This window comes from Peromyscus maniculatus, chromosome 10 (genome assembly GCF_049852395.1).
Source record: "Peromyscus maniculatus bairdii isolate BWxNUB_F1_BW_parent chromosome 10, HU_Pman_BW_mat_3.1, whole genome shotgun sequence".
In the NCBI taxonomy this organism is placed as follows: Eukaryota; Metazoa; Chordata; class Mammalia; order Rodentia; family Cricetidae; genus Peromyscus; species Peromyscus maniculatus.
In genome coordinates this window covers 28,626,157-28,642,619 of record NC_134861.1, presented here as the reverse complement: position 1 = coordinate 28,642,619, position 16,463 = coordinate 28,626,157, and the positions used below count along the sequence as shown (strand labels likewise).

The 16,463-nt window shown below is 37.3% G+C and overlaps 2 protein-coding genes across 9 annotated transcripts in view; one reads left to right on the top strand and one right to left on the bottom strand.

Moving 5' to 3' along the window:
- Positions 1–968, top strand: part of Vrk2 (VRK serine/threonine kinase 2) — a 130,490-nt gene extending 129,522 nt beyond the window's left edge. For all 4 annotated transcript variants that reach the window (XM_076546130.1, XM_076546131.1, XM_076546133.1 and 1 more), the window contains exon 13: positions 597–968. In XM_076546130.1, the coding sequence (XP_076402245.1) occupies positions 597–938 (342 nt within the window). In that variant the 3' untranslated portion in view covers positions 939–968. The remainder of the gene's footprint in view (positions 1–596) is intronic.
- Positions 461–16,463, bottom strand: part of Fancl (FA complementation group L) — a 73,629-nt gene continuing 57,626 nt past the window's right edge. For all 5 annotated transcript variants that reach the window (XM_042285531.2, XM_042285533.2, XM_006974781.4 and 2 more), the window contains 7 exons: positions 6,313–6,463; positions 4,147–4,230; positions 3,847–3,892; positions 3,685–3,766; positions 2,618–2,734; positions 1,416–1,487; positions 461–1,052 (listed from right to left, as the gene is read on the bottom strand). In XM_042285531.2, the coding sequence (XP_042141465.1) occupies positions 1,017–1,052; positions 1,416–1,487; positions 2,618–2,734; positions 3,685–3,766; positions 3,847–3,892; positions 4,147–4,230; positions 6,313–6,463 (588 nt within the window). In that variant the 3' untranslated portion in view covers positions 461–1,016. The remainder of the gene's footprint in view (positions 1,053–1,415; positions 1,488–2,617; positions 2,735–3,684; positions 3,767–3,846; positions 3,893–4,146; positions 4,231–6,312; positions 6,464–16,463) is intronic.

Below are 16,463 nucleotides of genomic sequence, written 5' to 3'. Positions count from 1 at the left end.
GCATTGAGACAGGATCTCACTGTGTAGCTCTGACTGACTTGGAATTCAATATGTAGAGCAGGCTGGCCTCAAACTCAGAAGTCCTCTCAAGTTCTGGGATTACAGGCATGTACCCCTGTGCCTGGCCTACCCACATCTTATGGTGGAATCCTTTGTGACCTTTGACAATGACCATGTGGAGGTAGTGGGGAGAAAAGCTGCCTGAAAAGTGGCAGTTCTGAGATGTGGTGTGATGGATGAAGCTGACAGAGAAAAGGATAGACCTCGGTCTGCTTTCTTAAAAATGAAGCTGTTCTTTTCTGAATTACTCAGTAACTGGTAGTAGGAGAGGGCGTGTCAGAGGTCACCAGGCTAAAGCAGAAACGGGATAACCTTGGACCTCCATCAGGTCTAGTGAACGATCAACAGTCGTTCAACTGTTCCTGTTTTAAGACATGTGAAACAAAATCTGCCTCTGGGCTGTCACGATATGCCAAATGTCCAAAGTCATTTTAATGATCAGACTTGCTTGCTGTGTTGTTTTATTTAGCATTGTTACAGAGTACATGATAAACAGCTGGATAACTCAAATATAACAAAATATATTTCTTTCATAGGAAAACTCAAGGAGAAGAAATATATACGAGTATTCAGATTTTCAGAGTGAAATGCACAGTCTTCAGCAGACACCCAGCTATATGGGTTTGCAAACTTCATATTGTAAGCCCTATCCGGATTGCACCAGTAGAGATACAATCAGGAAGCCAAGGTCTCCAGTTCAGTACAGATATACTTCCACCGGTGATATGGGTGTCACAGACTTGGAACGTCCTCCAGGACTTTGGCCTGCAGTTTTCCAGTTGACTCTCAGTGACGAGATGAAGGCAGAGGTGTACTACTACGGACTCACTATAGTTTTCCTGCTGATATTAGTTTGTCTCGCTTTGTATCTTCTCTGATGTCAAATAAATCAGTTGTTTTCTTTATAACCAATTCTTCAGGATTCCATCTCTTCACAGGTGTGTCTCATTCTTTCTTTAGGGTTTTCTCACCAACATTTTCAAAGTAATTGGCTTAAAGAGAGAGAGAAAGAGAGATAATATATTTTAACAAAATTTTGGATACACTCTTAAGAATTAAAATAGTATTTTAAGTTACTATTGGCTTTTTATTAGAAAATATTTCACTATATACCTTTGAAATACTTTTAAGATCACCAAGAAATCCAGATGTAAATCTTTTTGATCAAAGATAATTTGAAAATTAAGATATATAGAAGAATAACTTATCCCACAGGAAACTGCCATAGTTTCATTAAATAGAGAACAATACATTTTAAAAGCTTTAGGCAACCTAATACACTACAGATCCAGTTTCTAGGACACACTCCCCAGAGTGAGGCACACTTTATGAAATGTGACGGACAAGTGGCTTACCTTACTACAATAGGGACATTCACCAAAGAGGACGTTAAAGCTCTGTCTGCTGGTGCTCAGCCCCCTCAGCCACTGCATGGAAGAAAGCGTGGGGCAGGTCAGTGAGTGCACACATGCCGCTCCAGATTTACTCTAATTTTGTTTTATGAAAGGGAAACCTTTTCTGAGCGCAGGCCCAATTACTGCTATAGTGAATAATCGGGAAGACTTCTAGTGTATAAGCAAATTATGGGCCCTTTCAGACCTGGCTGACAATTACACACTTACATGCAAAACAGACACACAAAGACTCATACAGGTTCCTATGGTTCACATATCTATGCCAATGAATCACATGTCAACAATTTCTCTATAAAATACATCTTAGGATTTTGAGATTTTGATCTTAACAAAAAATCAAAGCAATTTCCACTGCACTGATTACAAGTATGAGGCAACAGTTTTGAAAAATTAAAATGAACATTCACTATTGTAAAATAAAGTAGAGATTCCATTAGAATTTCCCAAGTGGACCTGGTAATGTTATGACTGTCTAAGGTGAAATGACTGTCCCTCAGTTGCCTATCAAGAAAGGGTAAACGGTACCAGCTACTCTACCTACGTCAGAAGAGAAAGACTGAAAACGAATGGCCCTTCCCCACTGTTGGGTGCTCTGCATGGAGACAGCTAATCATCTGCGCCATGTCCTAACAGGAATGCTACAGGGATTAAAGGACGGAGAGAGGAAAGCACAATTCATGTAGAAAAGATAAATAAAAAGCTGAGAGACGCTCAGGTCACAAAAACCTTTGAATATTCAAAAGAGAATTATTGTATTTATTCTATACTGATATGCAGCCTGTAAAGTAGTATACGCTAACTAACTAACTAACTAACTAACTAACTAACAACTTCCTTACTCCATTCCTGCCATCACCCTCATCTAACCGATCTAGAGAATTTGCATGGTGATGGCAGACTAGGAAGATTCCAGTTATACCTACCACCAATTTATTATGTGTCAATATGCTGTCATGAGTGTATTATAGATTGTTTTTCTCCCTGGAATTCTATGGAATACTCAATAGTACCCAAGATAAAGAAATGAAGCCTGTGAGCATGTAAAATTAACTAGTAACAGGAGTTTGTGGCAAAGGAGGGAAATACTTCCATAAACAGATTTTAGATTCTGTATTTCATATGTACATGATTGCTAGTTTTACCTCATATAAGCATATTTGATGGAAGGGCTGTCCACACTGGGGATTATCACATACTTGATCGGGAATGGCACCATTAAGGTGACGGGCATAACAGATTCCACAGTCCATGCTAAAGTCCTTCAAAAGAAAAGTTGTTGTTAGTATTTCTGTTTAATGTGCATATGGTAAGATTAGGAAGAATAAATATGACTACTTAACATTTGTTTTTATATCTGCTTTATAAAGTATGTTTCTGTATTGTGGAACATAAAAGCAGGTTATAACACCTAGTCATTTGCATAGTGTTCTTTTTGCACTCAAATACACACAGATTTCATTTCTGGCTGGCAAAATTTTTGCATTTTAGCAGTTTTTCCATAGACATAATCATGTCTGTATATACACAAAGACAGATCTGACACCAACTAGTGAACACCAAATCTCACAATTCTACAGCAAAAGAAAAAACGTGGCCATCGTTGAATGCTAACAGCAATGGCTCAGTCCAAAGTCAACCCTGCCTTCATTGTCTTTACAGTACCAATGATGCTGTTCACTGTTGAAAAACTACTGCTGTCCTTCACAAACTTATAGTAAGTTAATTAAAACTTTTTTGTAAGTTAAAAAAAAAAGTTAGGTAAAAAAATCCTAACATCTCATTAATGTCTCCTCTTTTCTTTCATTTTCATAAATGTAGCTGTCATTAACCACTTGCTGCTGATCATGAACAAAGCACATGTAACTCACCTAACAGAGGTTAACAAGTTCATTGATGAAAATGTTACCACCTAGTAAGGGTTAACAAGTTCACTGATGCCAATGTTACCAGCTAGCAGAGGTTAACAAGTTCATTGATGCCAATGTTACCAGCTAGCAGAGTTTAACAAGTTCACTGATGAAAATGTTACCACCTAGCAGAGTTAGCAAGTTCATTGATAAAAATGTTACTTGTAACTGAGGTCTGTGTTACAACATTTCTCCAAAAATTTTTTCACCCTGTTTTTCTAAGAGAAGCATTTAAATTTTATTATTTACAAAATGTAGACTATTAAAGAAATGTAGACTATTAAAGCAACAATTAAACTTACAGATTCTTCCAAGACAGTACGAGCTGGAAAATCGATTTCTAAAACATCTTTCAAATTTTGTAACAGACTATTTTCTGGATCCCTGAAAACAAAGGGGAAGAAAATCCCTATAAAGTTTGTTAGCCCATAGAACGGTACCAATTACATTGCCAAGGTACCTACCATAAATGTATGTTCCCACTCAGCTTGATTCCCAGGGGTTTTATCACTTTAAATAGTAAAAAGAGGGGAAAAGTTTTAATAATTTAGGCTTGGTTGCACTTGTTTTGAAAAGACCACTGCTACAGTATTTGATTACCTATTTGGCTTAAAATCTAAATTATGTATTTAGTTTAAAAAGTATATGGTTCAGAATGAGAAAAGTATTTAAAACAATTGTAATATTAATATTTTGGAATATTTAACAATATTAGACAGGATTTTATGAATCTGTTCCAGATCCTTAACTTGAAGATCTCATACCATGGTCAGCTCCAAGAAAGCAAAACTCGGGAAGCATGGTAGGGTGTCTGGGGTCTACCTCAATGTTGATGGAAACATTATTCCCTGAAATGAAACAAGAAGGCCTTTAGATGTGAGCAGCTCATCAAGCAAGCCAATATAAACTCAGAGCATTCGAACCTGGCCACCTATTTCATTCTTAGGAAAAACTAGCCAAATGGGTTTTTATTTTTATTTTTATTATTTAGTGTTCTGTAGAAGTAAATATATCCTTGTTTAACACAAAAGTATTTTTGAAATCACGATCATCATTAAAGATTCAGGGACCTCAAGTTCCAAAAGACAAGACCAAAATTTATATGATTAACTTAAATTGGTATTCTGGTAATTATGTTCCAGTAAAGTTTAATAAAAAATTTCAGTGGAATTATAAAGGCCTTTAATATATAAAAAAAATCATACACTTAAGTAATGAGCTAAATTACTTTTCATAACTTTCTTTACAAACTTAGCATTTCATGTAATTATGGTCCAAAGTAAGAAAGAAGAGTGTTATACCTGGTAAAAACTGACATGTCTAAGAAAACTGACATAAAAACTGTGTGAATAATTATGCTTTATGAAAAGCTGAGACTTTTCCTTGTAAGGTAACAAATGTTTAATTCACGTTAAACAGATGTTTTTCTTAATACTTCAAAGAAGCTATTTTTGAAGCTAAAAAAATGACTTCACTCAGCACTAGATTCTTTTACAGGTTTAACTGTTCTAAGTATGTACAAATTCCACAAAGCTACCTACTAGTTGGTGAAGGTATGTGGTATATTTAAGATGAATTTGGATGCATTTTTATAACAAAAGTGATATGATAAATTCTATAAGCTTTTTGCTAAAGTTGGAAATAATTAAATACACAAATCTGGCAAAAATGCTCAAAGTGAAAACTTAATATATGGTATAGCCATTCAATGAGGAAAATTAAAACTGTCTACTTCATTTGTCAGTACAGAAGACACTTCATCAGCCTTGAACAATGTTGTCTACTACAGACCAGAAAGAGCTGTCTTTTAGGCAATGGCTGTAGGAACACATCTTTCAACTCAAAGGTTGGCCCAAAGATGGCAAATCATTGCCTGAAGCATGAAGAAGAACTAAAAGCAAATACAGAGCATGAATACAACTTGGCTGTTCGAGATGAACTATATGAAATCTAATAGAAACCATGGTTCAAGGATAATTATTTTAATGGGGCCATGATGATAACAAATCATGACATTTCTCTAAAGACATGTTTTCAGTATTACTATCTACTTGTTGACAAATATAATTGGTTGATTACCCCAAATTAAATACTATTAGACTTTTAACTGGAAAGTAACAATAGTGCTAGCAAAGTGCTGCAGCCACCATACTCTGCAGCCTTGCCCTCCTATTCTGCTATATATAAAGTATAGAAGCTGCTCACTGACTTCAGTTGGATCCAGAAACTATTTCAAAATGTCTATGGGAATATATCCTTTACAGTAGCACTTAACAAGACTTCAAAAAAAGAGGAAAATATTAAATGGGCAGACTGTAAGCAGATATTACCATAATGTGGTGAGAAATATAGTTAAAAGATTTGAATCTTTACAAAGGTTGAACTCTAAAACAGGCTTTGCTTTGTTTGCTCGTGAAGCAAACAGCCATCTGACCACGGGACTGCACACAGGCCGTTTGTGGGAGAGGAGGGCTCACTTGCTGCCTCACATCTACCCTCAGTAGCATGACCCAACTCAGTGCCCTCCCCCTACTTTTTGTCAGGAAGTACTGCCGGATCTTAGCTTCCACAGAAGATGAAGACATCATTATTTCTAACACAGGCTTCTGTTCTACATAGCATCCATTTTGAATTACCTGCCCCACAATTTCTGTGCTAATTAATGTTAATTAAAACACTATCTGAATGTGGCTTCTACTGGACCATCACCTTTTGGAACACCTTAGCACTTTTTACCTAGAACATTTATATTTAACCATGTAGTAATAAAAATCAGGTTTTATTTCCAACAGTTTCAATAGCTGACTCCATATAAAGAAGTTTCTTGTAAGATTTTCTCCTAAGATTTTAACTGCCATTTTCAAAGTCATTTTTGCAATGATATAAAATAAACTCAGGCACCTGAGGACACGCTCGTCCTCCTTCCCTACCTAACACAATCCTGCGTGCTGTTGCACTCCGGGGAGGCTTTTCTGGTTCCAGCACCCAGGTCTTCTCATCAATTTCATCCATCACATCCCAGAATGTCTTCAGTGACTCCAGTGCCGCCAAGAACTGACTGTGGATATCGACCAAGGAGCTCTGTGAAGACACAGAAGCTGTGAAGTCAATGTGCTCTACAAACAGCAGATCAGCTTCCACTCAAAACACTCCACTCAGGCCTTTGGGGCTGCCTCACTTCAGCCAGAATGTGGACTGACAGGCTCAGGGCTCCCTACTGTACACTGTTTACCCCAGCCAGCCTTAGCGTGCTCTTTGTCACTAGTCTACACATTAGCAAGCATGGTCTCTGTATAATATGACACGTTAGACATGAACAGAATCACAAAAGTGATATATATATATATACATATATATATACAATATATTATATATGTGATATATGAATATCACATATATATGAATAAACTTATTGATGTTTATCATATATAATACATTGAGCATTATAATGTCACCAAAAATATTCTTTTTGCTACAAAATGAACTTAAACACAGTGGTATTTATAATTAGACTAGATTACCTTTAAACATTAGCAAATTAGCAAGCTCTACAGACCTAATAAGTATAAAAATATGAAAATGCTTTTTTGTTGTTGTTTTACTGGGCTGGGAATTAAACCAAAGACACAGTACATGCTAGGCAAGGACTATGCCACTGAACTTTATCTCCAACCAAGCTTTGTACTACTTTACATGTCAATAAATAAGCCATGATTGATTTAAAAATAAAATTTATATTTTTCTTTTAGAAAAGGAAAGCATTTCTCATTAAAAAAATGTGATATATTTAAAAGATACAACTATTTGCTAACAGATTTTATACAGCAGTTTAAAAAGAATTAGGGTTTTACTGTTTCAAAAAACCAGGATATATACTAAGTCTGAAAATAGTATAGATGTATTCATCCAAAAAGGTGACAATGGAAGTGATATGTCCCTGAAACGCTGTCGAGAGTGGCCTTCCTCACACTCACAACCCATCGCTGCAATAGTCTGTAGAGTCCAATGAATTGTTGGCTCCTTTTGCAGAAATGGTTTCACATTTTCTAAACTATTGAGCTTCAAGGGTGAGGTTGGAATATAAGAATGGAAACTAGACCTGTATGTCTAAAAATAACCTTTAGAGCATGAAGGGAGAATGTCTTTTATGGTATGCCACAAGGTGCAAATGTAAGTAATAGAATTAAAAAACCAAAAAACTCGGTTAACTAAAACACACAGCTAGTTCTAAAATCAGCATACATGGGCCTTCCCCTTGTTCCATCTATATGTGCACCAGTGTATCTAAAGTCTATGACTTATTTCACTCTTTGCCTCATGTTTAACCCCATTCAAAAGAAAAGGCACTCATTATTGAAAGTATTTATAAACTCATTGGCCATTTCTCCTATGTACAAAAATTCTAACTGCATTTTGAACAATAAATACTTTTAAAGTGAGAAAACAACAGTTTAAGAAAAAACAAAACAAAACAAAATCCACAAGTAACCTTCAGACCAGATGGGAGATGGCAGAAAAGGTGAATCTTAAGCCCTGGAAACCACTAGGAGACCTTACCAGAAGGACTTTCAGAATTCATGCTTCAACGGGAGTTACACACTCACTCCAGGAAAGAAGGACATTTCTGTTAGCAACCTCAGGGACACAGGGACTGGAGTAAAGGGATCCCACCAAATCCACAAAACAGACTCCCAGTTGTTCAATTTGACTGTCAAATCACACACAAACCCTTAGCATTAAATTATCCAATTAAAATACTAAGTTATTCCAATACGCTAGCAATAATATTTATACAAATGTGCCAAAAATAGTATGGCCAAAGTTAAAGTCAAAACTCAGTAAGTATTACAAGGGAATAAGGTATCTATTTTTTTTTTAATAAAAGAAGCCAACTCTTCATTTTGTAATTTGAACAAGTTTAGATGTCACCAAAACCATTGCAATAGTTGATATATTGATATTTTGATAGAGTCTTGCTATCCACTTGAAATACGCAATACAAAATGAAAACTCTTTTTTTTCTTTATTTTATTTTACAATACTATTCAGTTCTACATAACAGCCACAGATTCGCTTGTTCTCCCCCTTCCTGCCCCCCTCCCCTTCCCCCCAGCCCACCCCCCATTCCCACCACCTCCAGATCAAGGCCATCCCCGAGGACTGAGATCGACCTGATAGGGTGGTTTGGTGCCTCTCCATCAGAGTTTATGACCCACCCAATCCCATGTCACCCCGTTAGATCAACCCATTAAACAGGACAGTCCATAGAAAGACCATTTTTTTTTTTGGTTTTTCAAGAGAGGGTTTCTCTGTGTAGCTTTGGAGCCTGTCCTGGATCTCACTCTGTAGCCCAGGCTGGCCTTGAACTCACAGAGATCCGCCTGCCTCTGCCTCCCGAGTGCTGGGATTAAAGGCGTATGTCACCACCGCCCAGCGAAAGACCCTTCTTTAAGTTGCTTTTAGTCACAGTGTTTTATCACAGTATCAGAAAAAGTAACTAATACAGAAATTGGTCCCAGAAGCAGGGTGTTACTGTGATGGACTGACCATGTTGCTTTGGGAAAGACTAAGGGAGGGTTTAGAACTTCGAGAACTACAAGCCCCTGAGTACAGAGCTTAAAGGGCTGTGTTGTGGGATCTTGGAAGATCATAATGTTAGGAGAAATGCAGATAAATGGAGGCCTGACTTGTGAAATTTCAGAGGAAAGCTAAGATACTACAGGGCTGTTTGTGAGATATTTTGTTTTAAGAATCTGTGGTTGCTGGTCAACTGAAGCTGAAAAATAATCTTTCATAATAGGAACTGAACTGAACCACTGAACTGAAACCTGCGCTTTATTAGGACAAAGGATGCTAGCCAGCTGGGGCTGAAAAATCAGCTTTTGATTAATGAGAGCTCAGTATCATTGATGTGAAGTATCTGGGAAACATTTTGTCAGGGTCAGGAACAGAAGCTATGGTCCTGGAGAGGGGTGCAAGGGTGCATCTCAAGTTGGTAATGTGTAAGTCATATACCTGATACTGGTATTAGAGGGGTGAAGTTAGTTGATGGGGTTGTGGAGAGTGGCTGAGGGCTGGCACTATGTGGCAGGGTCAGTGTCCCTGAAGAGACTAATGGTTAGGGTGCAGCCTCTACTGCAGTGGAGAAGCCAGGATACTGGAGATGCCAGGACCATGGGGTGTCCAACAGAGACAGTGGCAGGTATGAAATGGAGCTGTCCTGAGCCTATAGGACAAGCTGTGTGTGCTTTGGATGGCAGTTCTGGAGAGACGGGCTACTTAAAACCTTTGGAGCTGAGAATATCGTGAGTCTCAAGACATTGAGCTACAGCATTTGGATTTACATTGCTGGATTTTTTGTTTTTGCTTCAGTCTAATTTTTTCCTATGTTCTGGTACTTCCCTTTTGGAATAAGGAAGTGTGTAACTTGTTTTCAACTTGATAGAAGTTGAGAGACTACTTACTTATAATGAGACAACAAACCTTTAAAGCAATGAAATTTTTTAAAATGGTTGGACATCTAAAGTGGTATTATATTCTATATTGTTTTATTAACATGATATCCTGAGGACACATGAGAAAGGTAAGGTTAGGGTTTGATGATGATGAGTTCGTCAACTTAACAAGAAATAAACTGTCCTGGCTGGCTTTTATTGTCAACCTTACACAACCTAGGTCATCCAGGATGAGGGAATCTCAGCTGAAGAACTACTTCACAGACTGGGCTGTGAGCATGTACATGGGGCATTGTCTTATTTGCTAATGGATGTAGGGAGGCCCAGCCCACTGTGGGTGGGGCCATCCCTAGGCACATGGTCTGAACTGTGTAAGATAGCATGGAACATGAGCCAAAGAGCAAGTAGCAGCTTTCCTCCATGGTTCTCACCACTGATCCTGTTTTAAAATCCTGCTCTGACTACTGTCAATGATATAAGACCTGGAAGTGCAGGCTGGAGTAAGCCTTTTCTTCTCCAATAATTTACCATAAGCAACAGAAAGCAAACCAGGATACCTACACTTAAAGCTACTTATATATAAAAATGTACACATTATGGGCTAGGATCTTGTTTGTCTCCTTTCTGAATCTAGATGTCTTTGCTTAATGTTAGATGATCTAAGACCATCCACTTTCCTGCAAATTTCATGTTTTCACTTCTCTTTACAGCCAAATAACATTCCATTTTCTCTACAAACTTTCACATTTTCATTATCTATTGATCTGGAGATAGACATCTAGGTTGGTTTAATTTTATTGCTACTGTAAGTAGAACAGCAATGAACATAGATGTGTAAATATTTCTTCAGTAGAGTATTGGACTTCTCTGGGTACATTCCTAGGAATGGAATATTTATGTCCTAAGGTATTTTATTTTTAATTTTTTTGTAGAACCTCCAAATTGATTTCCATTGTAGCTGTATGAATTTGCACTCCCACCAGCAGTGAATAAAGGCTCTCTTTTCCATATCCTCCTAACATCTGTTGTCAGACTTCTTGATAGCAGTCATTCTTACTGGAAGAAGGAGATGTCTCAAAGTAGTTTTAATATGGATTTCTTTGATCTTTAAAAAGTGACCATTGAACACTTTTTAAAAGTTAATGGTCATTTGTGCTTTTTCTGTTGAAAACTGTCTGTTTTTCCATTAGTCCATTTGTTAACTGGGAGTTTTATTTTCTTGGTGTTTAATTTATACTGTTTGAAAATTCTGGATATTAGCCATTTGTCTAGAATACACCTGATAATTTTTTTCTCTCATTCTGTGGACACTTTCTTCTATCAATGTTTGGTTTTTGGTTTTGTTTTTCTGTGCAAAAACTTTACTTTCATGTGGTCACATCTGTTGATACTGGGTCTAGTTCCTACACTATTGAATTTCTGTCCTGAAAATGCTTGCCTACCCCAATGTCTTAAAAAATATACCCTATGTTTTCCTCTATCAGTTTCAGCATTTCAGGTTTAAATTTAAGGCATGTGATCCATTTGAGACTGGTTTTTGATATGTATCTAATTTCATTCTTCTATAACTGGAAATCTTCTTTCTTACACTCTACCCTCTTTTATTGAATACAGTATTCAAAATCTTAGCTATAGTAATTAGAAAAGAGAAAGACATAAAAATGAATAAAAGTAAGAAGTCAAACTTACTGCAAAAGTGCCTATTTGTAGACGATATGATTCTGTAGTTAAAAGACCTTACAGAATCTACTAACAAACTCTTATATTTAATAAAACTGTACAGTAAAGTTACATAATACAAAATCATTATAAAAAGTAGTCATCATATATACCAGCAATGTACTCTCAGAGAGTTAAATTAGGAAAAATATTTCATTCAAAATAACTTAAAAAGAAAAGAAAAAAATTAAGTACTAATAAGGAACACACACCTAACCAAACAAATGAAAGTTCTCTACAATTAAACCATCAAGACATTAAAAATGAAAGACAAAGAAGATATTAGAGGATGAAAAGACCTTACAAATCCTGGGTTGGCAGACTTAATGTTGTGAAAATCACTACACTAGTGAAATGGTGATACTAGCAAAATTAACCTATAGATTTAATGCAGTACTCTTCAAAATTCTGATTTCATATTTTAAAAAAAAGATAGTCTTATTTCACAAATAAGTGTGGGAAAACTGAATATGAACCAGCAAAAGAATGAAATTAGATACATATCTTTTAACTTTTATAATATTGTAACTTTGGAATTGTTATATGAGGCTGTAAAAATTGAACCTTGCTGTGGAACAATTTTTGTACACTGTACATATATATTGCTCTCATTTTTAATAAAAACCTGATTGGCCAATGGCTAGGCAGGATTTTTGGGGCAGAGAGAATACTGGGAAGGAAGATGGAGTCAGAGGAATCACCAGAAGATGAAACAGGAGGTACAAGATGAAAGAGAGGTAACACCACATGGCAGAATGTAGATTAATATAAATGGGTTGATTTAAGTTGTAAAAGTTAGTTGGTATTAAGTCTGAGCTAGCAGCCAATCATTTATAATTCATATTAAGCTCCTTTGTAGTTATTTGGGAGCAGCTGCCAAGACAAAGAGAAACTCCGCCTACAGAACCTATCTATGAAATTGGTCCTGTAGAAGAAACATCATATCTTCAACCTTAGGTGGTCAGTTTCAAATCATATTCAATGATATTCATCTGCAATACACAATATAAAATTAAATGAGCAAAACCCAAAGAAATGAATTGTGCCCTTCTTTATTCAATTCAATAGAGCAAATATGAATACTGAATCTATTAAATGTTATATCCTATATTAGATACCAAAGACACTATAAAGTATAGCAGGTGAGATCAAGCCCTATAGTCAAATTTCCAGTCCTGCACTATAATCTCTAAGTACATTTACTTCTCAGGAAGTAATTTAATCTCAGTTTCATGTGGTAGTTAGCTTTCTTTCATACAAGATAATTACCTTACCAAGAGAAAAAGGCTTACTTTAACCAGGTTTTGGAGTTACCAGTCCCAAACTGGAAAACCCCATGGCTTTGGACAACTGAAGAGGGAGCCAACTGGCAACAGGGCTTTGGAGAAAACATGTGGAGAAGTAGACTCCTCACACACAGCCAGAAAGCAATGGAGACAGAAAAAGAAACCAAGGTTCTTCAATTCCCTACTAAGTTGCCCCTAATGACCTACAGGCTTTCCATGTACTACATGTTCTTGCACCTGCCATAAGCACCGCTCTGCAGACCAAGTCTTTAACATACAAGCTTCTGGGGGATAGTCAACCACAACACAGCACATCTACACCACAGAGATCCTTCCAAGATTTGAGGTGGACAATGTATATAAAATTTCAACTACTCAGTATATAGTGTGTGTTTGTACTTTTGTAGCAAGTATTTTAAGAGATATAGTTCCTGAGTTAAATAATTTTATATCCTGCTGGGTGGTGGTGGCGCACATCTTTAATCTCAGCACTCAGGAGGCAGAGGCAGGCGGATCTTTGTGAGTTCAAGTCCAGCCTGGTCTACAGAGCAAGAGCCAGAAAAGGCTCAAAGCTACACAGAGAAAACCTGTCTTGAAAAAACAAAAAAACAAAAAAAAATTATGTCCTAATGAAGGAAATATCAAATAGGAAAATATTTGTACAAAATTAGATCATGAATATTGATTTCATTAACATATAAAAGGTTATTTAAAGCATCAGTAAAATCGAAATGAGCTGACATTAATATAAAGTGGAAAGAAAATAACTCCTTAACACCAACAAACATATGATCTAACAGAAATATCACCTTGTGAGTTTAGACATCACTTCTCTAATTGCACAGCTTCGTAGTAGGCAAAGAAACAAAACTTTCAGAGTTCAGAAATGGGTTAAAAAAAATGAAGTGCCTGGAATATCTGAATTGTCCAAAGTAACGTTTCCTTCAACAGATAACTCCCCGCATGGTCTCACTCTGCTCTCATTATCCACCAGCACTCCTGTTATTTGTCATGCTCTGTGGCAGGGCCTCAGGGAAGAGGTGAATATTTTGCAGATCCTATGAGACCTTAATCCATGCCCTTAACCCTTTCCAAAATAACCAATCTGAGCTTCATTATGAATCTGCTCAAACAACTTCAGTCTATTTTTTCACTGCTTCCTACACACACACCCACATACATATACATACACATTTATAATTTTTATTTTCTTCTTTGCACTTTTTGTTTCATATAAGATTATGTATTATTTTCATAATAATAAAAAACTATGTAGAAACTGGAATTGATGAGCTCTTAGCTGTCTTTGCATTTCTTGATCTTCATAATATGCTAAAATAGATTAATTTAATAAAACAATTTCAATCCTATGCCAGGGCAACTGGTAAACTCACCCAAAATGCCATTGTTTGTGTATGTATTTCCAAGAAAATGATTAAAGAATATGAAATGGGAGAATAAAAAATACACAGCAGAGCCAGGTGTGGTGGCATACATCTACAGCCCCAGCTACGAAAGAGGACCAGGACTTGAGGGCCAGTCTGGGCTCCATAAAGAAGGTCTACATAAGAACCTGTTTGAAACAAAACAAAACAGACGCAGGACAGAAGCAAAGAGAAATGACACACACACACACACACACACACACACACACACACACACACATATACACAGAAACTCAACACACAAACAGAAGGCTAAGTGTCCCCTAAACCAATCAAAACAAGAACACAGATACCTTTCAGCTAAATCTTATTATGGTGGGAGGAGATATGCTAAAAACAGTGTCTTTCAGAATCTTTTACCACAGATAAAGATAGAGAAGAGGAGGAGGAGGAGGAGAAAGAAGATGACTATAAAACATTATGAGAAAGTTGGAGAATATCCAGAAGTAAAAAGAAATGGCCGCCAACAGTATTCTATTCTACTTCCTTGAAAGTGTCCACAGGGAAGGGCCATGTGAAGGTACACCAACCACAAAAAGACTGTTATTTTAATGCAGAGTAGGGCTGAGATAGCAAAGAGGTGCTCACAATAACTCAGGGTTAGGGTAGATAACTCTATTATGTGTGTCTTATTTAAGGTTACTATTGCTGTGATGAAACACCATGGCCAGAGGCAACTTGAGGAAGAAAGGGTTTAGTTGGCTTACACCCCCACATCACCATTTACCAGTGAAGGAAGTCAGGGCAGGAACTCAAATAGGACAGGAACTTAGAGGCAGGAACTGAGGCAGAGGCCATGGAGAAGAGCTGCTTACTGGCTTGCTTTCTTATAGAACCCAGGAGCACCAGCCCAGAGATGGCCCCACCCACAATGAGCTGGCTGGCCCCTTCCCCATCAATCACTAATTAAGAAAATGCCCTACGGGTTTGCCTACAGCCAGATCTTATGAAGGCATTTTCTCAATTGAGGTTCCCTCCTCTCAGGCGACTTTAGCTTGTGTCAAGTTGACATAAAATTAGCCAGCACAATGTGTATAGAGAGGACAACCATATAGTTTAAAAGGCAGGGTAATACATTTTTAAATTACAGTTTATGAAGTATGAGCCAAATGAATAGGAAGGTAGATGAAGATTTTTGTTCCACGAAATCATCTGGAAGTGATGTGTGCTGAGGTCTAAACTCTACAAATGAACTAGCACCTGCTCCTGCGATGTGCAGCAGAAATACTTCTCTTTTGTTCTATACATTAATAGGGTGGAAGTAGAGCTATGGTTAGTGCCTCCAGCCCATGGCTACTCACACAGAAGTTACAGAAAGCTTTCCACACAGTGAGCCCAAATCATATGAACACCTGTCGGGGAGGTTATGCAATTCTAGGGACAAGGAAAGCACCTGAAAGAGGCCTGGCCCTGTTTTTTAGGAATGGAGTTTAAAGACTTCCTGGTGGCGAAATGTCTTAGAAATCATAAACATTTGCACAGATTTTGTTCGATTTTGAGAAACAAATCACACAACTGAGAAGCAAGGTTCTTTTTAAGGCAAACTTGTGGACTTTTTAAAGTGTCCTTGGTGTATGTACTCTTGCCTTCAGCATCATCATCTATAGCATAGAACAATGACGATTTGGCTGAGCCCAAGATGCCCCTAAAGCAAAGTCTAAGAAGGAGAAATGGTTAGAAATGAACTTAAGGAATGCAAATAAGGGAATGGAAAAGGTGAAATATGGGATAGATTGGTCAAAATAGGGGGTATCCATCTGAAATGGTCCTGTGGCAATAAAGACACTGAGAAGATGAAGGGGAAGTTCTCCTCACTACCCAACCCTGACCCCAGGAGCCTTTATTTACTGTTTTCCTCTCTCCACTAACTGGTTGCCACAGGGGTATTAAATCTCACAATCTCAGATGAGCTCCCCTGATACAGCCCCCAAGTAGCTCAAGACTCCTGGACCTCGGTGCTAAGAACGCCCTAGAAAGAAGGTGAACACTCCATTATAAAGCTGAAAGAAACACCATGGCTGAGTGTGGCTAGAGGGGGAGGTAGCCAAAAGGAATCAGCAAGTGACACCAGTTCACTTCTCTAAGACTTCTCTGGTGTTTCTAAAAACACTCACCACAAGAAATCAGTCCTTAGAAGCTTAATGGTAGCAAGAGGGTAAAAGCGAATTTCTGCCTT